We start from the raw sequence: 26,484 nt of genomic DNA, 5'->3' as shown, positions 1-26,484 counted from the left end.
ATTAAACGTTTCCTGCCATATTACAGCCAGCTTTGCTTTTATCAGAATGTATCTCCTGAGTTTAGTCTTAGCAAATGTGGTGCGTCCTACTTCCATTTAATGTGTCATAAGCTTGATAATTTAATTTACACGGTAGCAGGTTGACTTACTGCCCTTGTATTCACTTTTTCTACAGACTGGGATCAGATCCAAACAATAGACTCCTTGCTCAGGAAAGGAGGTTTTAAAGCCCCCATAAGCAATGAATTCAGGAAGAACATCAAACTCACTAGGTAAGAATCTCATTTGTTTGATGGTATTTGTGTGTGCACTGACAGAGTGCATGATATTGAAGTAGTCAAGACTTGTATTTCTACTCTCTAAATGCGCTAAAGAATACTCAATCTTCGCTTTTGCCAACACTACCATTAGGACATACTTATGGGCTGCACAGGGCTGGTGCTGCAAAGACATTCCTTATTAAGCTTGTTGCATTTTGAGCCAGAGGTTCAGTCCCAAATCAAAATATTTATTTTGATGCATTGTTTGTGAATAAAGATGGTGAGGCCTTGTTTAAGAAACTACATGAACGTAGTCAGAGTAATGGGTGCATTGGCAGCACACCCTCAACAGTCAGTGCTAAAACACCCACCAGGTGACCTTCAGGACAGAGGCAGCTCTGCCTTGGGTACAGGCATCAGTTTCAACTTACACAAATTGCTCTCTAGCAGCAACCGCACTGTTGATAACAGGGAAGTCTGCAAAGGTACTGCCCCAAGGGAATTGTCAGGAAGGATAAAGGAACAGATATTCCTGCCCCTGTGCCATGATTTTACAAATGCTTCCCTTGAACACAGCACCCTGTTCGAGGGAGGTCTGAGGCTTTATAGTTGCAAAGATTACCATTGAAAACATCAACTGTCACAAAAATATTTAGTTCTCGACATATTACATGTTGTCAAAGGACAATCGGGGCCCACCCAAGTAAAACCAACGTTATCATTTGAGGAATTGACAATTTACACCTTTAGTGTCAGTACAATGGTGTGCATTTTTATATAACTAACAGGAACTTATACAAACCCCCTACACACTCCCTCTCTAACATACCCCATGCCCCTCCTGGTCTGTCAAACATCAACTAACTGTTAATGCATCCATTTTTGAGACATCACTCCATTTACCACCCGAAACAATGAAAGCTATTCCTGCATATACTTACCTAGATATTTGATTGATGAAGGTGAATTATCTGAATAAAATGACACCGAAATACGGTTAAGATGATATCGTTCTTGTGTCATCTTGATTTCACTGTAAACCTCACAAACTCACATTTAAATCTCACTCATTAAAGATTATTACTCGTATCATAAGTAAAGTGTATTCGCTTTCCACAAGGACATTTCCCTTACCTAATGGCATTATTTGGCAGTGAGAACGCTAATGAAGGTGATGGGAATTATTGGGAAAACATCCTTTACAACGCAACTTTTACCACGCAGTGCTATTACAACGCAGGTTTTACAACGAAAACCATTACAACGCATTGCGCTGGGGGGTGCTCTAGGATAAGGAATAGATTTAATTTACTATCCAACACCTTCCCTAGTGTCCACGGGGACTGGAGTTGGAATAGTAAATTAAACTATTCACTATCCAGCACCTCAAAGCGCTATGCGTTGTAATGGTATGCGTTGTAAAACCTGCGTTGTAACAGCATGTGTGGTAAAAGCATGCATTGTAACGTCATACATCTGAATTATTGCATCACACTTTCAGCTGGTGCTGAAAGCAAGGGTATGCCTAAGACCATTACTGCAGTGCTTTATACGTAATGGTCTGAATCCTTGGTTAATAGGAAGAGTGTTAGAAATTGGGTCTCTAATTGTCAGAAGTTTGCACTCTGTCCAAGAAGGGACCACACACTTTAAATAAACCCATGCTCACTCTGTACCGCTTTTGGCCGCCATAAGTGTGCCTGGTTATGCTCAGACGTGAGTCCCTTGCTCACTTTGCCACTGGATTCAAGCAAGCCGGGCTGAAGACGGCTGGAATGCCAGAAACCGGTCCTCGGAAGCTTGTTTCCGGTCCAGGGAAGACATGGCTTGGCAGTTCGGGCTGGACTGTTCCCATGAGGCACAGGGTCAGACTGATTTGCATATAGCCATGTCTGAACTGGGGTGGCAGAGTGGGATAAAGAACGGTGATGGATTAAACCCAGATCTTTTGACTGGGTGTGAGTGTTGGATTGATTCAGATGCTCCGTCCATCACCACCCCCTTTTGTACCGCTTTTGGCCGCCATAAGTGTGGCTGGTTATGCTCAGACGTGAGTCCCTTGCTCACTTTGCCACTGGATTCAAGCAAGCCGGGCTGAAGACGGCTGGAATGCCAGAAACCGGTCCTCGGAAGCTTGTTTCCGGTCCAGGGAAGACATGGCTTGGCAGTTCGGGCTGGACTGTTCCCATGAGGCACAGGGTCAGACTGATTTGCATATAGCCATGTCTGAACTGGGGTGGCAGAGTGGGCTAAAGAACGGTGATGGATTAAACCCAGATCTTTTGACTGGGTGTGAGTGTTTGATTGATTCAGATGCTCCGTCCATCACCACCCCCTTTTGTACCACTCTCTGGAAGCTTGGCACAGAGCAGGCAGGCTTTGGGAGGAGACTCTGCTTTCTGCATATGATGCAGCAGGTGATTCTCCCTCTGGGGAGTCCCCTCTCTCTTCTAGAGCCTTTGCCCAATCATTCCTCTGCTTCTCTCCCTCCTTATGAAGGCCACTGCCCTCTTGGGCCCAGATGCTGATGTCAAGTATAACCAGGGTGTTTCATTCTCTACAGTAGTGAAGTAGTCCTCTTCACACTCTTCCTGTGGTGCAGAATTCATTCTGCTGATCACAACCCCAACACTTTCCCTACTGTTGCACTGACTGGAGTGGGAACAGTACATTTTACCCCTCTGTAATCCAACATTTTCCCTACTGTTGCACATGGCTGGAGTGGGAATAGTAAATCTTACCCCACCTGAGTCCAACGCTTTCCCTACTGTTGCACTTATTGGAATGGGAATAGTACATTTTACCCCTCCACAATCCAGCACTTTCCCTACTGTTGCTGCAACTGGAGTGGGAATAGTACATTTTACCCCTCCGTAATCCTACACTTTCCCTACTGTTGCACAGACTGGAGTGGGAATAGTAAATTTTACCCCTCGGTAATCCAACACTGTCCCTACTGTTGTAATGTCTGCAGTGGGAATAGTGAATTTAACCCCCCCCCCGCCATCCAACACTTTCTTAACTGTTGCACTGACTAAAGTGGGAATAGTGAATTTTCCCCCGTGCAATTCAATGCTTTCCATGCTCATGCATTTATTGAATTGGGAATGGTAATTTGGACTATGACATATTTAATATTTGTGAAATTTAAAGTTTCGTTTTTATTAATTACATTTATATTATTATGTTTTTGTCTAGTTAAAATTATATGGGGCTTATTACGATGTCGGGCTGACTCACATCCCGCGACACCGTTGCGATGTCGGGACCGATGGACCTCCTGTCGGCGGTCCCAACACCACTTTTAGAATGTGACTGCACATGGTGCTGTTGCATACTTCCATTTCTCTATGGGAGCTTGTGCTGTGGCCGTAAACAGATCGTAGCACAAGCTCTCATAAAGAAACTGGAGTTTTGTTAATTCCTGCACGACATGGCAGTCACCACCCGGTGCCTGCCACTCGGTGCAGGGATTGACAGGGGGGCACCATATGTGCCCCCTAACCTTAGGCTGCTTTTGCAAGTGGGCCCTGCTAGGGGCCCACAAAGTCACTTTCCAACAGGCTTTTCATGTCGGAAAGCCCAACTTGAAAAGCCTGTGGGAAACCGACCTCATAATCCCGACGGCGGAAACGCCGTCCTTAAGGGATTACATGCCGGTCATTGTAATACAGCAGTCGAAAGTGAAACCAAAGATGTCGGTCGGAAAGCCTCCAACCACAGGTCGTAGGCTTTTCGACTGACATCAAAATAGGGCCCTATATTTTTAACTAGCAGCCCGCCCCAGCGTTGCCTGGGGCAGAAGGGGGCTGGGGGCAGCATTTCAGGCTTGCGTGCACTCCTGCCCCGGCCCCCGCCCGCCACGACATTGTCTGTGTCCTGGACAATGTCGTGGCGGGCGGGGGCCAGGGCGGGAGTGCACGCAAGCGCCAGGGCGGGAGTGCACGCAAGCCTGAAATGCTGCCCCCAGACCCTGAGCCTTACCGCAGTTGTTCCGGCCCAACCTCCCGCACCAGCTCCCTCCCGTCCCATGTCCCAGAGCCTTACCTGAGCCGCCCCTCCTCCCCGGGCTCCTCACTTCACCGCCGCTCCTCCTCGCAAGCCTGAAATGCTGCCCCCAGACCCTGAGCCTTCCCGCAGTTGTTCCGGGCCAACTTCCCGCACTGGCTCCCTCCCGTCCCATGTCCCAGAGCCTTACCTGAGCCGCCGCTCCTCCCCGAGCTCCTCACTTCACCGCCACTCCTCCTCGTCATCACGTACATTGCGGCCAGCGCTACGTCGTGGCCGTCAGCTTTGCGGCCGGCGCTACTTTCAGGGCACTACTTTTTTTTTTAAGTTATATTTTTTAATTTACGTTTTTTTAAATTTTCTATAGCCTATGTCCACCTGCACACCCTGAGGATTACAACAATGTATTGGGTGTGTGGATTGGTGCTGTGGTTCCCGAGTTTACCTTGCCAAAGGCTTGTGTTCTCTCTTTATAATTGTAGTATAGATTAGTAATGTTTTTAATATGTAATATATTTTTGGTAAATTACAAATGTTCTATTGTTTATTTTTTATTTGTAAATAAATTGGGATGTTTTTTAAATGTTTTATGTTATTGGGTATATATATATATTACCTACTGGCGATAGCCAGTAGGTATATATAGTTAGGATTTTTTCTCTATGGAACTTTTGAAAATTCTATGCCTAATAACTTTGGCGTTTGTGGACGGAATTGGCTGAAATTTTCAGGAAAATGGCACATTTTGTTTCTGAGCAGCTCCTGGAAATTTGGGGGGGGTTCGTCAAGGGGGGGCGGAGAAAAAAGGGGGGGTCCCAAAACGCGTTTTTCCCATGTTCATTTCCATAGGGCGGTTGGCCTCACTTTTAGCCCGAACGGCTGAATGGATTTCCACGAAACTTGGCAAAATTGTAGGGACTGTTAGCCCGATGTGCCTTTGCTAGGTCTCAATATATGTGCTTCAGTGGATTTTGAGAAATTAACGTTTAAAACAAGATATATATCTGTAACAGCGCTCCGGGCAGCGCTCCGGTTCGCGAACTTTTCGCGTATCGGAACTTTGCGAAGCGAAGCTGATTGGCTCTACGGTGTCTGTCAACATTCTAAACAGTCTGGAGCGGCCGCCATCTTGTCTCTCGGTAGGATCGAGAGACAAGAGGAGGCCAAAACAAAGGGGGAAATGAAGGAAAGGGGGCAAGGTAGACCCCTTCTGACCCCCTAGGATTGATGAGGGGGATATTATTATAGAGCCACGCCGGGCCCAAAAAAAAAAATCCGATTTTTTCGCCGTAGAGACGCGTCTTGGTACGCGAACCGGGCAGCTAACCGGGAAGCTAACCAGGAAGCTAACCGGCAGTGTAACGGGAGTCTGAGGAGTAGCTGATTGGCTGTCAACATTGTAAACAGTCCGGAGCGGCCGCCATCTTGTCTCTCGGTAGGATCGAGAGACAAGAGGAGGCCAAAACAAAGGGGGAAATGAAGGAAAGAGGGCAAGGTAGACCCCTTCTGACCCCCTAGGATTGATGAGGGGGATATTATAAAGCCACGCGGGGCCAAAAAAAAAAAATCAGATTTTTTCGCCGTAGAGACGCGTCTTGGTACACGAACCGGGCAGCTAACCGGGCAGCTAACCGGGAAGCTAACCGGCAGTGTAACGGGAGTCTGAGGAGAAGCTGATTGGCTGTTATCATTGTAAACAGTCTGGAGCGGCCGCCATCTTGTCTCTCTGTGGGATCGAGAGACAAGAGGTGGAAAAAAAAAGGTGTAAATGAATGAAAGGGGTAAGGCAGACCCCTCCTGAACCCCTAGGATTGATGAGGGGGCTATTAAAGTTCCCTGGGGGGTGAAAAAAAAACAAAAAGCGCGATTTTTCGCGGCAAAGGTGCTTCCTGGTACGTTAACCGGGCAGCTAACCGGCAGCGTAACGGGAGTCCGACATATTGTGTTTTTTGAACGTTTGTGATATGTGCACGTGTGGATTTTGTCTAATTAAGGTTAAAAAAATATATATATATCTTTAAGCGTGTTCTGGCGCGCTTACGTTTTGGGTTTGGTTTGCGCTGCAGAGACGATACGTCACGGTTATGCGATGCATCATGAGGCGTCTCACGGGCTACGTGATACGTCACTTAATAAAGAATATATTTTACAGCTATAGATATTAGCTTTTAAAAAACCAATGAAATTCACAGAAAAAACCATAGGTTATAGACCATATATAGTTAGGAATTTGCATTTACAAAACCTTGAAAATTCACTGAAAAAACCATAGGTTATAGACCATATATAGTTAGGGATTAGCATTTAAAAAACCTTATTTTATTTGCACAAAACCATTGAAATTCCATATATAGTTAGTTGCACTAACTATATATCGCGGACCCGCAATCCACTGCTAATGATGTCACATATTACATCATTCATGACATGGTCAGTGACATCACTGATGACATCACTGATGACATCTCAAATGGCATCACTGATGACATCACTGATGACATCTCAAATGACATCACTGATGACATCACTGACATCTCATTTGACATTACTGATTACATCACTGATGATATCATTTATGTGATAATACATCTTCAGACTCTAATATAACCTTAGATACACTCAGTGTACACAGGCACTCACAGACTGTCACACATCCATGGAGTTACTCACACACCTAGTCAGTCATGCAAAGAATCAATCACATCTCCATTTCCTCAACTATACAGTTATACACACCTTACTTATTCAAACATATACTAACACATATTTACTCTCTTATACAATCCTTGATACAAGTTCACAATGATTCATACAGCCACTCTCACATTCACTGGCTCTTATGTTCAGTTATTTATATATGTCAACTCTCACATGGAGTGTGTTTTACATATGTACTTACTTTGACATGTAGCACTGAGATATCCATTCACTCACCAATATACTCATGCACACAGTCAACTGTCCATACAGCTGTTTCTACATGCACTTTTGAACCCATACACCTAGGGAATCAACTGCTCACACATCTATGCACAGAGTTATACACCTCCCAGCCACCCACACACATACTCAGTCTCCCATACAAATACTTGGGCAACCATTCAATAACCCATATAGTTACTGATATAGCTACTGATTTAAACATGCAGCAGTTTACAGAAGAACATAAATAAAGATTGCCAAATTAAGACACTTTAATCACTAACCCATGCACTCAGTGAGACACATTTAATCATTCTCTCATACAGTCAGTCATGCACCTACTAAATCCTTCATCCAGACACTTATACATCCACTCATTCTTCAATATGTAAGACATATTTTAACTTTGTTTTAACTGATGTGACATCATCAGCAGTGGGTTGGGTTGCGGGTGCGCGATGTATAGTTATTGCATCTAACTATATATGCGAATTTCTATGGTTTTGTGCGAGTAAATTAAGGTTTTGAAAATGCTAATCCCTAACTATATATGGGCTAAAACCTATGGTTTTTTCAGTGAATTTCAATGGTTTTTGAATAGCAAATATCAAAAGCTGTAAAATGTCAAGTACGTGATAGGTAAAAACTTTTTCGTGTTTATGCACGCTGATGTGCTTTGAACGCTGCCCCCCCTCCCCTCTTTTCTCTTAGTAGTACTCTCTCTTTCCAGATAGTGAAGGGTAGTTAACGCAGGCCTTTACCCCCTTTGTAATCCGTCGTGCCTGCTTGTCTCTCCATTTGATTGATTGTTATCCAAGCATTTACTGTTTTACAATTGGTTCTCTTTGGTTCATTCTCTATTTACAAACAAGCACAAAGTCGCAATACTCTGTAATCGAGCAACATCAGTAGGCCACTAATGGGATCTCTTTTTGACCTCGCTAAAATAGAAACATTAGGAACAACCCTTCATGAGAAATACGAAACTAGTGAGATGAACTGAGCTCCACGCCATGATGGCTGCAAGACAGCTCGGCTCCGCCACCCACCCCGCCCAAAATAACGATAAACTCTATGCAAATATTATAAATATGTACAACACACCAGCAAAGTAACAGGGTAAAAAATGTTATTAAATAACTATTTACATAACTATTTTATACTTTTTGTTGCCTGATCCGGCTAGCTCAATCGATCGAGCATGAAACTCATGCACTCTGATAGCAAGCGTTGCTGCTGATGCTATGCAGACAAAAACTGGTTTTCAGTTTGTACATTCTTCAAGATTTTTCCATCCAAGGCTGGTTGAGAGTTTGTAGAACGATAGCTTCAGATTTTCAACATACGGTGTGGTGGCGCGGACTGAAAGGGGGCGCTTGGCTCCTGCCCCCTCCCCAAGTCGTGTTGCCCTGATGTGGCCTAAGATCGCCCCCGACATAGGCGGCCGGCTCCCGGGGTCCGGCGGACCTTTTTGCCTTTTGATGACTGGTCCCACAATCCGTTTGACCTGAAGACACGCTGTAGTGGGGCGCCCCTTTACCGTTTCAGTTGCCATTCTGCCCGCTTTTGCTACACTGTGCCTCTTCCGCCATTCAGCTGTTTACCGCCCGCTCTTGCGACTACAGCGTCTTGCTCACCATGTAGTTGAGTTGCGCCCACTCTTGCGGTGCAGCGATAGGCGGCTGCCACAAGACTCTCAAAATGGCGGCCGGCTCTTCAGATTTGGGCGTGATCCACTAAAATGGCCCTGGGACACCTTGGAACTCGGACGCTTGTCTGCTAGTGCTTGGGCCCCCTTCTCGAAAGCGTCCCCTGAGCCTTGAAGAGTCTACAAAAGTCTTAGGGGCCCCCGACTCCCGCAGGCTTTTGGTGGGTAGCGGCTGCCATGACTGCTCGTGGAATGGCCACGACTGAGCTACGAGATGGTGGTGCTCTCATGCTGACGCCAGCTTCAGTCTGAAACATCCAGAAACACTGTAGACTACCAATTCGATCAGTTCCGGTAGCGCCCCAACGTGACCCGGTAGGGAAGAACTTGCCCTCCCCTCTTTGACTGATGGTTCTTGTTGCCTGTCCCTTCTGTTGTCATTTAACAGAACTTTTTAGACTGCTGAAAGGGGTTGTGTTCCGACCGCTGGTTGGTGGAGACATTTTGACTATATTCTGGACCTACGTTGTCGCGTAATGCGTTATATGACACGCCGCGTTAGCGCACCCGGAAGTGCTCCGGTGCGCGAAGCGCAGCTTCCCGGAAGCGATCCGGGGCGCGGCGCGTAACGTAAGCATAACAGGTCATGTGACTTGTTTATAAAACTTTTCATTGGTTCATTTTACTTTTGTTATTCTAATGATGAAAGGCTTGGTCATATGACCTAAAAATTACGCTTTTCATTGCTTTCGAACATTATTTTTTCTTAAACATATATGTTATAATGTTCCAGGCTAATGTACTTTCCCGGAAAATTTACAACTGTCCTGCAAGTAAAATATATTCCTTTTTTAGCAAAAGGGCGTTTCTTCGTCCCATGACGGAGCCGTTGTGCAAAAGATGCTCGGCCTGCTGTCTTAGTCGCCGATACGCCTGAATATCAGATTCTTATCGATCACTTTATGTTGCAGGAGTAAAAAACACAACAGCCCTTGACCATTTATCTTAACTGCGTTCCTGCGTATTATACCTTTTATCCGTCATATAATTGGACTGCTTTATTTCACTTGCCTTTTACTAATTCGAAAACAGTGACTAAAATTAAAAACGTTGCCAATGTAAATACTACTACCATGTTTTGTTTTAAAAACCTTTATTGTGAAAATGTCAGTATACAAATACGGGCCTATAACCACGTGGGCCGGCCACGGAGCAAACTGGAATCGTATATGATGAGGAAACATTTACACTGTAGAGGAACGTAATGAGCGGGCCATTAGGTTGCAAGAACTAAGGTGTCTAACAGTTGCGGAATCGGTGGACGTACATTTTGTAATTTAAATACGACAGGGCCACTTACAATAACATTTTCAAGATATACATTTGCGGGCAAGTACCATGGGTGACGTTAATTCGAACGTACAATAGTACAGTAATCAATAACACATCAGAACTTAATATCAATAGGGATGTCCAAATGTTCAATCAATTCTCGTCCCCGCCCGCCATGTGCTTCAAAACTGCATACGTATCTCGTGATATCAAGGTTGTTCAACCAGTACACAACAAGGAGTTACGAGTCCCATTTATACCGGCGCCATTTTGGGCGAGGCCGGGCAGGTCCAGGATATAGTCAAAATGTCTCCACCAACCAGCGGTCGGACCAGAACCCTTTTCGGCAGTCAAAAAAGGTTCAGTTAAATGACAACAGAAGAGATAGGGAACAAGTACCAACAGTCAAAAGAGGGGAGGGCAAGATCTAAAGCCATTGTTCTACAAACTCTCAAGCAGACTTTGGTGGAAAAATCCTGAAGAATGTACAAACTGAAAACCATTTTTTGTCTGTATAGCATCACCAGCAACGCTTGAGTCAGCTTTGTGTGAAGCCGCCATTTTGATTCAATCAATAGCGTCCCCCTGCACACATTCAGGGACCTGGTCGTGTCTAAAGGTCAAACGGATTGTGGGACAAGATGCAGAAAGGAAAAGGAAAAAAGTTCCGCCGGAACATGGGAGCCGGCCGCCTATGTCATGGGCGATCTTTGGCCACACCAGGGCAATAGTGAAGCTGCAGCAGGTGCAAATAACTCAGAACTCTCAACTATGACACCCAACATCCAGGACTTGCCATCCGGATCTTGGCTCTCAACTATGGCACCCAACATCCAGGACTTGCCATCCGGATCTTGGCGCCTTGTGCTGGTTCCGACCTATTCACACATCGGTCCGCTACTGACACCACCTCATAAGCCAACGGGGCACCCCACGCCGACTTTTGGCGCAGCATTGTAGGATGGCCACACCAGTGCGGCAACTTGCTGGACACCACCTCGGTGCCATCCAGATCTCGGCGCGTTGTGCTGCCTTCGGTCTACTGTAGCCGCAAGTGCGGACGCAACTCAGCTGGATAGTGAGTGAAACACCAAGGGGCGCCCCACTGCAGCCAAGGAGCCTCCATCTTGGGGGCGACGCACAGCATCACATTGCTTTCTCAAACAGCCCCCACTGACTGACGCGACCTCACAGGCCAACGGGGCGCCCCACGCCGACTTTCGGCGCAGCATTGTAGGATGGCCACACCAGTGCGGCAACTTGCTGAACACCACCTCGGTGCCATCCGGATCTTGGCGCGTTGTGCTGCCTTCGGCCTATTCCCATATCGGTCAGCTACTGACGCCGCCTCACGTGCCAACGGATTTTCTACGCTTTTTATACCAGCGCGTAACGTAAGCATAACAGGTCATGTGACTTGTTTATAAAACTTTTCATTGGTTCATTTTACTTTTGGTTTCCTAATGATAGAAGGCTTGATCATATGACCTAAAAATAACACTTTTCATTGGATTAAAAACATTTTTTTTCCCAAACGATGAAAGCCCCACCTTGTTTCTGGATGTTTCAGACTGAAGCTGGCGTCAGCATGAGAGCACCACCATCTCGTGGCTCCGTCGTGGTCATTCCGCGAGCAATCATGGCAGCCGCTCCCCACCGGAAGCCTGCAGGAGTCGGGGGCCCTCAAGACTTTTGTAAAATCTTCAAGGCTCAGGGGACATCCGAGTTCCAAGGTGTCCCAGGGCCATTTTAGTGGACCAGGCCCAAATCCGAAGAGCCGTCCGCCATTTTAAGAGTCCTGTAGCAGCCGCCTATCGCTGCACCGCAAGAGTGGGCGCAACTCAACTACATGGTGAGCGAGACGCTGTAGCCGCAAGAGCGGGCGATAACCAGCTGAATGGAGGATGAGGCACAGTGTAGCAAAAGCGGGCGGAATGGCAACTGAAACGGTAAAGGGGCGCCCCAGTACAGCAGACGAGCCTCCACCTGGGGAGGCCCGTTCACGCCGCCTGCCCCCCCCCCCCCCCCCGGGGCGCCCCACACCGTTTTTCAGAGCAGCATTGTAGGATACCAAAACCTTGCGGCAACTTACTGGACATCACCTGGGTGCCATCCACATCTCAGCGCGTTCTGCTGCCTTGGGACTATTCGCACAACAGACCGCTACTGACGAGGCCTCCCCCCGCACCACCCGGGACGCCCCACGCCGTTTTTCGGAGCTGCATTGTAGGATACCAAAAACCAGTGCGGCACCCAGGTAACATCACCTGGGTGCCGTCCAGAACTCAGCACGTTGTGCTGCCTTGGGACTATTCGCACAAAACACAGCTACTGACCATTGTTGCTTCTTTTTTAAAAAAATGTTTAAAAGTATTTACTGTTTTTGTTGCGTTGTATATATTTATAAGTTATTAAAGTGTTATAATCCTACAACTTTGTTGCAGTGCTATATATTTTTAATGTGACACATAATTGTGAAGACTTTGATGTACAAAAAGGCATCCCTGGAATCTTCCGCTTCAGGCTCGGACCCACACACCCTCACAGTGAGAATCCCCTTCCCAAGCACAATACAGGATCGTTATCAGATAGTAGGAACGCATGTGGTGTGACGGATCTCATGAGGTGGGGGCCTTGATCTACTGTAACTCCTTTGAAGAGGGGTGATTCTCTACAGCTGGGGCCATAAACTACACCTGCAGGACTAGGTGATAGCCTGGGACCGGCCTGGACAATCGGACACAGAGGAAGAGGAGTGTCAGAGGGTGCGGTAGTGAATAGGGTGAAAGGGAGGTGTCGGGCGGGCACAGGGTGTGATTCTCAGAGAAGAACAGCGCAGATGGGAGGAGGTTTCTGGGCCATGCATGAGAGAGAGAGCGGGGGTGACCAGTGCGTGGGGGAGATGCTTGCGAGGGAGGGAAGCCATGCTGAGGATCAGCGGCGTGCAGAGAGTGGGTCTGGTCAAGGCATCTAAAATGGCTGCCGTGCTCAACAAAAGTGTGGCATTGCAAAAAAGGCAAGATGGCGCAGACAATGTTTATCAATAAGGATTAATTTATAACAATTATTTTTAACAAAATATTTAATCGCAGTGACAAAATAGCGGTCAACAGTTCCTGATTTCCATCGAATCGAACGTTAACAGACGTCATGCAGCAAAAAAAAAAACGCTCACGAGACAGTCTCAAGCCCAGAACCCCAGAGGTCGGACCATAGACGGCACGCTAAACGCGTGCAAGAACTGAGAACAGCAGGACGTATGCCTGAAGAAACTTAACAATTCCTGTAAGGAACAGTCTCCAAATTTTCTTGGAGCACTACTCGGCCCATCCATTGACGGCACAGATTTCTACCGTCCTTTGATGCTCTCATATCACACAGTCCTGATGAAGACCCCAACATGAGGCAGCAATTACCCTTTCAGCGTATTTCGGGGGTCGAAACGTAGACTACGCCACTCAAGCACATCATAGGACATAAAGAAATGTATTAATTTAAACCTATGTTTGATGCATTTCTGGAACCTTGTACATATTGATTGTAAAGGCATCTTGATTTTAACGTGATGTTCCTAACAAGTCACACCACCTTTACCCGGTCCCTCACAACCTGCACACTTTCCCTTCCCTTTCTTCTGAGAGCACATTGAAATGTAATGATTATACAATTGCATTCAAATATCTCTGTGTTATTCACTATATCTGATACAAGCTAAAGCTCGCAAAAATACTATTGCATCAATATGGACTATGCATTAATAAATGCATAAAAAAAGTTCACTTGGTTTAATTTGTATATATTAATGTGATTTGACATATGGTAAATGACTTTGCGGTGAGTGCTAGATTGATGTGATAGACACTTGTCACAGCATATGAGTCATATTTGAACCAGGACCATTGTTTTTTGTATCAACAAAAGTGTGGCATTGCAAAAAAGGCAAGATGGCGCAAACAATGTTTATCAATAAGGAATAATTTATAACAATTATTTTTAACAAAATATTAACTCGCAGTGACAAAATGGCGGACAACAGTTCCTGATTTCCATCGAATCGAACGTTAACAGACGTCACGCAGCAATAAAAAAAAAAAAAGCTCACGCACAGCCGCTGGAAGACATGTATCAACATATATGAGCCTCCTCAGCCACCCTCAGAAAACATAAGGAGTCAGGATACGTCTCCCGTACCCCCTTATACCTAGTAATTTAATTAAATCGAAACACAAAATGGCGAATTCCCGTTTCGCTACCAGTTTGCGGCCCGGTTCGCGAACCGAGAAGCGCTTCTACCGTGAAAAATCAAATTTTAATTATCTGCCCCACGGGACCCTTTAATAACCCCAACATCATTCCTAGGGGGTCAAGAGGAGTCTACCTTGCCCCCTTTCATTAAATTCCCCCTTCGTTTTTCTCCTCCTCTTGTCTCTCGATCCTACCGAGAGACAAGATGGCGGCCGCACCGCCATCTTGTCTCTCGGTACTGTTTAGAATGTTGACAGACACCGGAGAGCCAATCAGCTTCGCTACGCAAAGCTCCGTTACGCGAAAAGTACGCGATCTGGTGCGCTATCTAGGACGCTGTCACAGATATATCTGTTTTTTTAAACGTTAATTTCTCAAAATCCACTGGAGCACATATATTGAGACCCAGCAAAGGCACATCGGGCTAACAGTCCCTATAATTTTGCCAAGTTTCGTGTAAATCCATTCAGCCGTTCGAGCTAAAAGTGAGGCCAAAGGCCCTATGGATAAATGAATGGGAAAAATGCGTTTTGGGACCCCCCTTTTTTCTCGGCCCCCCCTTGACGAAACCCCCCCAAATTTTCAGGGGCTGATCAGAAACAAAATGTGCCATTTTCCTGAAAATTTCAGCTGATTCCGTACACAAACGCCAAAGTTATTAGACATAGAATTTTCAAAAGTTCCATAGAGAAAAAATCCTAACTATATATACCTACTGGCGACCGCCAGTAGGTAATATATATATACATATACATATACCACTTCTTCCTGCCTCTCCCAGCTCGGCATGCAGGACACAAGGACCACCACACAGCTTTTTCCAGTTATTAGAGGGTCAGTTTATTATCTCCTCGCATTCTCTCTGGCATGACGCGTTTCGGGTAGAAACTACCCTTGATCACATATATATATTCACTGAAAAAACCATAGGTTTCACACCAGTTATAGTTAGGAATTAGCATTTAAAAAACCTATGAAATTCACTGAAAAAAACAGAGGTTTCACACCAGTTATAGTTAGCTGGAAATTTTACTGACATAAAACCATTGAAATCCCACGTTATAGTTAGTTGGACTCACTATAACTTGCGCGCCTGCAATGCACTGCTGATGACGTCACATATTACATCACTCATGACATGGTCAGTGAAATCACTCATGACATCACTGATGACACCATCCAGTGAATGTGTGTCTTTCTGAGAAATGAATATGTTTTATTTATGTATATGTAAAGGTCGATGGAAGAATAAATGTTTAAATAAGTGTCTAAATGGATTTTGTTTTTAAAAAAAATTGATTGGTTAACTGGCTTATTAAGTGTATCTTGGTGAATACATATATTAGAGAGTAACTTTTAAATATTGAAATATATGTATCAGTGTTTCACTTTGTGTATAAGTGGCTGCATGGGTTGGTGACTGACTCACTGTTTGTATGTGTTTTGAAGACACCATATGTGTAGGATTGTAAGGGTGGATGAGTGTGTATATGTGTGTGTTAGTGAGTGAATGACTGTCTCACTAGTGTCTTTATTAGTAACTACATATGTTTTAATCTAGTATATGTACGTATTGATGTATATAAGTAAGTATATTTGAGAGTGAGAGATTCTAAGAGTTCCTGTTTAAATAAGTATGTGTTTCTTTAAGTGATTGTTTAAGAGAGTAAATATGTGTAAGTTTCCTTAGAAGTAATGTGCTAGTCTGTGTATACTTGTATATGCAAATAAATGGATGTTCAATAGTTTATTTGCATGTGTGAGTATGTTTGTGAGTAACTTTTGGATGACTGTCGGTGTGTAACAGGATGTATATGTGTATCACTACATATGATGAGTGAGTATATGTATGAGTGACTATATAGAACTGTTGCTGAATGAGTGGATGTGTATATAGATGGTGGAATTACTGAATTGGTTGTTGTATCTGGTATGGGAATCTCCATTTTTTTGAAAATGTTAGTTTATATTTTTGAATCTGTGTTTCAAGGGTTACATTTATTTATTTATTTATTTATTTATGTGTTTGTATCGCGCCTGAATCAGCCCCGAAGGGGTATCTCCACGCGTAGCTTCTGGTAAGGTATTAGGAAACAGCCTGAGATATGAGACTGCGCAGATAACAGGAGAAATTATTGATCTTGTGTGAAGAGGTATGTTTTTAATTTCTTTCTAAAGGAGAGGAGATTAGGGGTGTGTCTCAGCTGTGGAGGCAGAGAGTTCCATAACATGGGGCCTTTAAGTGAGAGGGCCCGTCCTCCCTGTCTTGCTCTCGTCACTCTGGGCACCTGCAGCAACATAGTGCTGCTGGAACGCAGGACACGTCCCGGTGAGTAAGGGACGAATATGTCTCTTAGGTATTTAGGGCCAGACCCATAAATACACTTATGCATTATACAGCATACTTTAAAGTTGACACGTTGTCTCACCGGGAGCCAGTGAAGGTGAGAGAGGAGTGGGCGTGAAGGAGTTCGGGGAAAAGCATTCAAGATGAGTCTAGCTGCGGTGTTTTGTACTACCTGCAGTCTGCCCAGTTGTTCTTGATTGGCAGAAATGAGGAGTCCATTGCAGTAGTCTATCCGACCGATGACCAATGTTTGTACCAACGTCTTCCTGTGGATGTCAGGCAGGAAGGGGAAAATACGTCGTAATAGCCCAATTACTCGGAAACAAGTTCCAGTAACTTGATTGACATGATCTTTTAATATCAATGCTTGGTCTAGGCGCACTCCCAGGTTTTTGACAATCTGTTTTGGTACGGGGACAGGTCCCAGCTCAAGTGGCCACCAGTCGGGGGACCATAGCAGGGTGGCCCCTCCAAACAACATGACTTCAGTTTTGGCCACGTTGCATTGGAGGAAGTTCTGGGCCATCCAATCTGCCACGGCTCTCATACCATTTTGAAAAGATTGTATAACTGTCGGTGTGAGGGTTTGGAAGGGATACAGCAACTGGGTGTCATCAGCGTAGGAGATTGGGGAGAACCCGTGAGATCTTATAATGTCCGCCAAGGGGGCCATGTACATGTTAAATAACGTGGGGCTTAAACATGAGCCCTGTGGCACTCCCTTGGTGAGCTCCCTACAGATGGATTTGTGGGAGCCTAATTTGACACCTTGTTGACGGTCCGCAAGAAAGCTTTCTAGCCAAGCCATGGCGGTCCCTCTAATTCCCACCTCCCTCAAGCGGCCGAGAAGAATTTTATGCGACACCGTGTCGAAGGCAGCGGACAAATCCAATAGCACCAGAATCACTGAGCTCCCCCCGTCAAGTGACAGCCTGATGTTATCAGTCACTGACAGGAGAGCTGATTCTGTGCTATGGTTTGGCCTAAAACCAGATTGAGAGTGGTCTAGGCCGCCCGCTGCCTCGATGTAATTGGACAGGTGCGCGTTGACGTGTTTCTCGGCAAGCTTACTAAGATAGGGTAGGAGGGAGATGGGCCGGAGGTTGGAAAGCTCCGTCCAGGGGAGAGCAGCATTCTTACGGATGGGGTTCACCACCGCTCTCTTCCACTCAGTTGGCACGTATCCCTTCTTTACACTGAAAGGAGGTCTGTCAGTCTGTCACAAGGATGGTGTCATCAGTGATGTCATGAGTGATGTCACTGACCATGTCATGAGTGATGTAATATGTGACGTCATCAGCAGTGCATTGCAGGCGCGCAAGTTATAGTGAGTCCAACTAACTATAACGTGGGAATTTCAATGGTTTTATGTCAGTAACATTTCCAGCTAACTATAACTGGTGTGAAACCTCTGTTTTTTTCAGTGAGTTTCATAGGTTTTTTAAATGCTAATTCCTAACTATAACTGGTGTGAAACCTATGGTTTTTTCAGTGAATTTCATTGGTTTTTTAAATGCTAATTCCTAACTATATATAGGGCCTCAAACCTATGTTTTTTTCAGTGAATTTCAAAGGTTTTTTAATAGCAAATTTCTATAGGTATGAAATGTAATATTTTTTATAATGAATCCTATATTGTATATTTATGTAATACTCTTTTTTTTATGTATATTGTTCATGGGTTTTTTTTTTGTATTTTTTTTGCCTGGAGTGCTCCCGGTGCGCGTCTCGGTGAGCGCACCGGTAAGCGCAGTCTTGCTGCGCGCCCCAGGGCGCGTACCAAAGAGCGTCCCGTTAGCGCTTTTGCCGCGAACGAAAACATCATCGTGACGTATCGCGTAGCCGCGTCCGCGTGATACGCACGGCGTAAGAGCACCCGGAAGCACTCGAGCGCATACGATCGCGCTACGTAACCATCCGACGTGCTTATGCGACGCGCCCCGGGGCGCATAGCGTAAGCGCGTCGGGTCATGTGACCTAAAAATAACACTTTTTATTGGTTCAGGACAGTTTTGGTTTCCAAATGATGAAAGCCCTGGTCATGTGACCTGAAAATAACACTTTTCATTGGTTCAGGACAGTTTTTTTTTCCTAATGATGAAAGCCCCCACCTTTTTTCCTCATTCTCACTTTGTTCTTTGAGTGAGGAAGACCTGTTTTCATTCATTGAGAAATGGCTACAGTAGCAGCAGCAGCAGGAGCATCTGCACCACCACCACCACCACCACAAGGACCACCACAACACCACATTGGTGGTGAAGAAGAGGAGGAGGTGGAGGAGGAGGAGGAGTAGAGAACGTTCTTTCCTGAAGACAATCCCCCTTACAAACTGAGAGAGCACATTGTGTGGGAGTTTTTTAAATGCCCAAGAGGCCAGAAGAAAGTCAATGCAGCAAAAGTGACTTGTCTGATCTGTGGCTGTGAACTTTCCTGGGGGAACCCTACAAAAAAATATTCTTTTGGTAATCACACCATGATTCGCCACATGCAACGCAAGCATCCTAACAACTATTCTGCGGCAGAGGTGAGAGAACTGTCCAGAAACCTTCCCCAATCTTCTTCCAGAACCTCAACAAGCAAAGAACCCACTCCATCGGGTCCAGAGGCAAGGGAGATGGTCCCAAACATCCAAACCAAGTTTGGATGTTTTAAAATTGTTTGTATCTATTGTTGGACTACAATTACATATGGCGAAAAAAGTATAAACCTAATCAACCGTGCAGGAGATAACCATATCTGCAGAAAAAAAACTTAATTTTTTCCCTGATTTTTTTTGCTCCAGTTGAGCCGTTCACAATTTCCTGTTTTTTGTTTCTCCCCATAAAAATTACAAAAAATATATAAAACTGTTCATAAAAGCCAAAAAAAGTAAAAAATGTTCAAAAAATATATATATATAAAACAACAAAAAGAATTAAAAAAACAGTTCTTTTTAGAACTACCTCCAATTTATAAAAAAAATGCTTCATTTTAAAAAAAATCTGTCATTCTTTATTCCTTATGGTACGCTCCCCGGTATGCTCCCCGGTGCGCGTACCGGGCGCTCCCCCGCGCAAATCGAAAAAAAAATATTATTTTTTTTGCCCCGTGGGGCCCTTTTATGGCCCCCACATCAAACCCAGGGGGTCAGGGGGGGTCTACCCTGCCCCCTTTTGGTCATTTCCCCCTTTGTTTTTGCCACCTCTTGTGTCTCGATCCTACCGAGACACAAGATGGCGGCCGCTCCGGACTGTTTGGAATGTTGACAGACACCCGAGAGCCAATCAGCTTTCTGTGCGCGAACTCGCGTAGCGCGCTGGTGCGCGCCCCGGTGCGCGTACCGGGGCGCGCTTATAGATATATATATTTTTTTGAACCTAACTTACTCAAAATCCACTGGAGCACATATCTTGAGACATAGCAAAGGCACATCGGGCTGCCAGTCCCTACAATTTTGCCAAGTTTGGTGGAAATCCATTCAGCCGTTCGGGCTAAAAGTGAGTTCGACCGCCCTATGGAAATTAACATGGGGAAAACACGTTTTGGGACCCCCCTTTTATCTCGGCCCCCGCTTGACGAATCCCCCCCATACTTTCAGGGAAGGAGCTGAGCGCCGCGAGGCAAATTTGAGGAAAATTTCAGGCAGATTCCTCAACTGGCGCCAAAGTTATTCCCAATAGAATGTTGCAAATTCCCTGTACAAAATAATCCTAACTATAACTACCAACTGGCGACCGCCAGTAGGTAATATATATATATATATTTATATATAGATAGATATTTAAATATGTTTTGTGACATTTACAAAATTAAGATTGTTCATTTAAAAATGAATCATTTTGTACACAAATTAACACACACACACACATATATATATATATATGTACATTTTCCACGGAAAAAAAGGTTACAGGGACATTATCGTTAGACTCAAATTTCACTCGTACAAAACCATACAAAATTAGCAGTTATAGTTACCTGAGCTAACTATAACTTACGCCCCTGCAATGCACTGCTAATGACCTCACATATTACAAAAGACACACATTTGATGGAAGGAATGCAGAACAAATCAAAACATTCACCCCAGTCAAAAGATCTGGATTAAATCCACTATTTGTTTGCTCACTGTGCCACCCCAGTTTAGACCTGGCCATATGCAAATCAGTCTTGACCCTGTTCCTCATGGGAACAGTCCAGCCCGAACTGCCAAGCCAGGTCCTCCCTGGACCGGAAACAAGCATCCTAGGACCGGTTTTGGGGTTTCAACTCTCTTCAGCCAGGATAGCTTGATTGCAGTTGCACAGTGAGCCAAGGACCCACGTCTGGGCACACCTGGCGTACGTAGGGCGAGAAAGCAAAAGACACACAATTGGTGGGCGGAATGCAGAACAAATCAAAACATTCACCCCCAGTCAAGAGATCTGGGTTAAATCCATCATTCTTTTGCTCACCATGCCACCCTAGTTTAGACCTGGCCATATGCAGATCAGTTTTGACCCTGTGGCCTCATGGGAACAGTCCAGCCTGAACTGCCAAGCCAGGTCCTCCCTGGACCAGAAACAAGCATCCTTGGACCGGTTTGGGGTTTCACCTCTCTTCAGCCAGGATAACTTGATTCCAGTGCCACAGTGAGCCCAGGACCCACGTCTGGGCATACCTGGCTCACTTAGGGCGAGAAAGCAAAAGACACACAATTGATGGACGGAATGCAGAACAAATGAAAACATTCACTCCCAGTCAAGAGATCTGGGTTAAATCCATCATTCTTTTGCTCACCATGCCACCCCAGTTTAGACCTGGCCATATGCAAATCAGTCTTGACCCTGTGCCTCATGGGAACTGTCAAGCCCGAACTGCCAAACCAGGACCTCCCTGGACTGGAAACAAGCATCCTAGGACCAGTTTCGGGGTTTTACCTCTCTTCAGCCAGGATAGCTTGATTCCAGTGGCACAGTGAGCCCAGGACCCACGTCAAGGCATACCTGGAGCACTAAGGGCGAGAAAGCAAAAGACACACTATTGATGGACAGCATGCAGAACAGATCAAAACATTCACCCCAGTCAAGAGATCTTGGTTAAATCTGTCATACTTTTGCTCACCATGCCACCCCAGTTTAGACCTGGCCATATGCAAATCAGTCTTGACCCTGTGCCTCATGTCAACAGTCCAGCCCGAACTGCCAAGCCAGGTCCTCCCTGGACCGGAAACAAGCATCCTAAGACCGGTTTTGGGATTTCACCTCTCTTCAGCCAGGATAGCTTGACTACAGTGGCACAGTGAGCCCAGGTTCCACGTCAGGGCATACCTGGCTCACATAGGGCGAGAAAGCAAAAGACACACATTTGATGGACAGAATGCAGAACAAATCAAAACATTCACCCCTAGTCAAGAGATCTGAGTTAAATTCATCATTTTGCTCACCGTCCATCAATTGTGTGTCTTTTGCTTGTCTTTTGCTCACATATTACATCACTCATGACATCATTAGTGATATAACACATGACATCACTGATGACTTCATCCAGTGAGTGCAAGTGTTTTCTAATAATTTATGAGTTTTAAACATATATACTAAGCTACTACAAAGGTTTGACAAAGAAGTGGGTGAAAAAGAGGGCACTGCAGCGCTCCTCAAGATTACTGCCAAAGTATTATTACAAAAAACAATAAGTAGGGTGCACATAATGGATGAATGTTCACCCAACATTGATGAGAACCCCTGTCAGTAGTTTCCAAAAAGTCAGATACATTCTGGCACACATAAAGACTTATATGTAAGTAACAATGTAATCTTTAAATGAGGTTTCTTCAGTCTTGTTCTTAGCAAGTTGGTTATTGTGATTTCGATGGCTCTTTGGTATAAGTCTGCACAGAAAATCATATCCAAGGAGTGTTTCGTCGCAATCACAAATTCATCAGGGCTACAAAAATCAAGACAGAATAATCTAAAATGAATTGTAATTAAAATAAAATAAGGCACTGATAACCACCACCAGTGACTTAGATGTGCAACGTGTTTTGCAAACAAACACAGTGAGCAATGTGAAAAAGATGTTAGATCACCAAACATATATTTGGTCACTAAATTTTCTTATTACCAAAACAATGGAGGAGGGCAGCATATCAAATAAATTAAAAGTAACTAATTACAAGAAAATGGTGAGACCATAATTATTTTTATGGTGCAGAAAGGTAAGGTGAGGCAAATAGCAATGAAGTCATTAGTCGTGTAAGTAGGTATCACAAGATCACAGAATTGTTCCTCCTTATTTTAGATTTCCAAATTGGATATTGGTTTATTGGTGGTAATATCCATCACTCCACCTGGGGAGAGAATTTGTGGTGACATAGAAAAAATCCAAGGGTAAGGATAGTCAAAAAATACTAGGAATTTACACCTGGTTAAAGGTAATAATGATTGTGGCAGTTAATGTTAACACTCACCCCTGGCATGAAGGAAACTGGAGATCGGTGGAGGTAATAGGTTCTTAGGGGCCCATTAGGATTGCGTCCGTCCGCGACCCCAGAGTAGGAGGGAACCTCCGCATGGCCTGCGGAGTTCCCTCCTGTGCAATTAGGATGTGACCGCCACCCTGGCGGTCACATCCTCTATTTTTACCATTGCGGTGGGTGCGTGCATGTTCACCCCCCAACCCCCCTTCACCCAGGGGCCCCGCAACAGGCCCCTGCAGTGAAGTTCCACATGCTTTTCCACGGCGGAAAAACCCGCCGCGGAAAAGCATGTTTTGAAACCCATCCTAATATGGCTAGCGGTGTCTGAGAGACACCGCCACCATATTAGAGCTTTTAATCTAACCGCGGCGGAAAAGCTGCGGACTGAAACCGGGACCCACCAGCCATCCTAATGTGGCGGTGGGTCTTTGGTGTGTCCGCAGCGGATTTTCCGCATCCTCCGGGCCGGCGGTGGCTTCCGCCGGCCCAGAGGATGCAGAAAATCCGCTATCCTAATAAGCCCCTTAGTTAGGTAATTACATAAGAATTTCCTGAAATGGAACAAAAAACAGGGTATCAGTTGATGACAAAATATCTAAAGAGTGACACATCAACAGCACAATCTGTAGGTAAGTCAACAAAACAATGGTAACTTACCCTGTGATTTCAAGGTTTAAGCGTGGGGTTTCGCAATGGGATCACTGACAGAATTTCGACCTCATAAATATCGACCTACAAGAATATCGAGTCAACAATATCGAGGGCAAAAATATCGACATCCTATCTACAACATGGTAAGTACAAAAATATCGAAAAAATAATATAGATGTAAAAAATATCGATGTTAAAAATATCGATTTTTTTTCTTTTAATATATAAATGTAAAATTAAGTATATAACACTAATAAATAAAATATACATATTTAAAAGTATCTAATAATGTTTAAAATTAATAAATAATACATATATATTAATAATACATGAATTAAATATATACAGTAAATATATAATATATATGTACTGAACAATAAGTATTAATAATTATTTTACTAATTAATAAATTAATAAAATATATTCTAATTTACCAATACATTTACAAACATAAAACAATAACATCAATAAAATGTAAGTAATATAAAAAATAAAATAAACATTTAATTTTTTTACAATTAATTATATAAAACGTTGGATAGCGTAAGGGTAAAAATTACTATTCCTACTCCAGAGAGTGCAACAGTAGGGAAAGCGTTTGATAGCGTAGGGGTAAAATTACTATTCCCACTCCAGAGAGTGCAACAGTAGGGAAAGCGTTGGATAGCGTAGGAGTAAAAATTACTATTCCCACTCCAGAGAGTGCAACAGTAGGGAAAGCGTTGGATAGCGTAGGGGTAAAAATTACTATACCCACTCCAGAGAGTGCAACAGTAGGGAAAGCGTTGGATTGCGTAGGGGTACAAACTACTATTCCCACTCCAGAGAGTGCAACAGTAGGGAAAGCGTTGGATAGCGTACGGGTAAAAATTACTATTCCCACTCCAGAGAGTGCAACAGTAGGGAAAGCGTTGGATAGCGTAGGGGTAAAAATTACTATTCCCACTCCAGAGAGTGCAACAGTAGGGAAAGCGTTGGATAGCGTAGGGGTAAAAATTACTATTCCCACTCCAGAGAGTGCAACAGTAGGGAAAGCGTTGGATAGCGTAGGGGTAAAAATTACTATTCCCACTCCAGAGAGTGCAACAGTAGGGAAAGCGTTGGATTGCGTAGGGGTACAAATTACTATTCCCACTCCAGAGAATGCAACAGTAGGGAAAGCGTTGGATAGCGTACGGGTAAAAATTACTATTCCCACTCCAGAGAGTGCAACAGTAGGGAAAGCGTTGGATAGCATAGGGGTAAAAATTACTATTCCCACTCCAGAGAGTGCAACAGTAGGGAAAGCGTTGGATAGCGTAGGGGTAAAAATTACTATTCCCACTCCAGAGAGTGCAACAGTAGGGAAAGCGTTGGATAGCGTAGGAGTAAAAATTACTATTCCCACTCCAGAGAATGCAACAGTAGGGAAAGCATTGGATAGCGTAGGGGTAAAAATTACTATTCCCACTCCACAGAGTGCAACAGTAGGGAAAGCGTTGGATAGCGTAGGGGTAAAAATTACTATTCATACTCCAGAGAGTGCAACAGTAGGGAAAGCATTGGATAGCGTAGGGGTAAAAATTACTATTTCCACTCCAGAGAGTGCAACAGTAGGGAAAGCGTTGGATAGCGTAGGGGTAAAAATTACTATTCCCACTCCAGAGAGTGCAACAGTAGGGAAAGCATTGAATAGCGTAGGGGTAAAAATTACTATTCCCACTCCAGAGAGTGCAACAGTAGGGAAAGCGTTGGATAGCGTAGGGGTAAAAATTACTATTCCCACTCCAGAGAATGCAACCGTAGAGAAAACATTGGATAGCGTAGGGGTAAAAATTACTATTCCCACTCCAGAGAGTGCAACAGTAGGGAAAGCATTGGATAGCGTAGGGGTAAAAATTACTATTCCCACTCCAGAGAGTGCAACAGTAGGGAAAGCGTTGGATAGCGTAGGGGTAAAAATTACTATTCCCACTCCAGAGAGTGCAACAGTAGGGAAAGCGTTGGATAGCGTAGGGGTAAAAATTACTTTTCCCACTCCAGAGAGTGCAACAGTAGGGAAAGCGTTGGATAGCGTAGGGGTAAAAAATACTATTCCAACTCTAGAGAGTGCAACAGTAGGGAAAGTGTTGGATAGTATAAGGGTTAAAATAACATACTTATAAATAAACGATTTTTGTAATTATAAAAAAATAAACTATTAAATAAATATAAACCATATACAATACCTATACTTAATTATAAAACACATGCTTAGCAAAATATATTTTACCTAAAATTAATTTAAAATAATACCATTTAATAATATTTAATTACCACTTAATAATAATTAACAATTATGTTATTAACAATACAATTAGTTTTAATACATTATTAATTAATTAAATTTACTTTACTTCCCACCATATTTCCCTATAAAACCACTACCCACAACATAACACATTTATCCATTTATGAATTAATGAAAAATAATTAGAAAATAATTAAAATTAATTAACTATTAATTAAAATTAATTACCAATTAATTACATGTATTTTATAATTCCTACTAATTATTAAATAATTAACCATAATTAAATTACTCCCCACCCTATTCCCCTATAAACCCACATCCCGCTACAGAAAATATATATCAATTAATCAATTATTTTTTTTT

General features: G+C 44.0%; 1 protein-coding gene across 3 annotated transcripts in view; it reads left to right on the top strand.

The window, feature by feature from the left end:
• AMMECR1L (AMMECR1 like) overlaps positions 1–26,484 on the top strand; it is a 1,368,157-nt gene that overhangs the window by 1,287,768 nt on the left and 53,905 nt on the right. For all 3 annotated transcript variants that reach the window (XM_086944026.1, XM_086944025.1, XM_086944024.1), the window contains one exon: positions 176–272. In XM_086944026.1, coding sequence (XP_086800152.1) covers positions 176–272 — 97 coding nt within the window. The remainder of the gene's footprint in view (positions 1–175; positions 273–26,484) is intronic.

Source organism: Lissotriton vulgaris, chromosome 11 (assembly GCF_964263255.1).
Source record: "Lissotriton vulgaris chromosome 11, aLisVul1.2, whole genome shotgun sequence".
In the NCBI taxonomy this organism is placed as follows: domain Eukaryota; kingdom Metazoa; phylum Chordata; class Amphibia; order Caudata; family Salamandridae; genus Lissotriton; species Lissotriton vulgaris.
The sequence above is the reverse complement of the archived record's forward strand: the minus strand, read 5'-3'. Positions and strand labels throughout refer to the sequence as shown.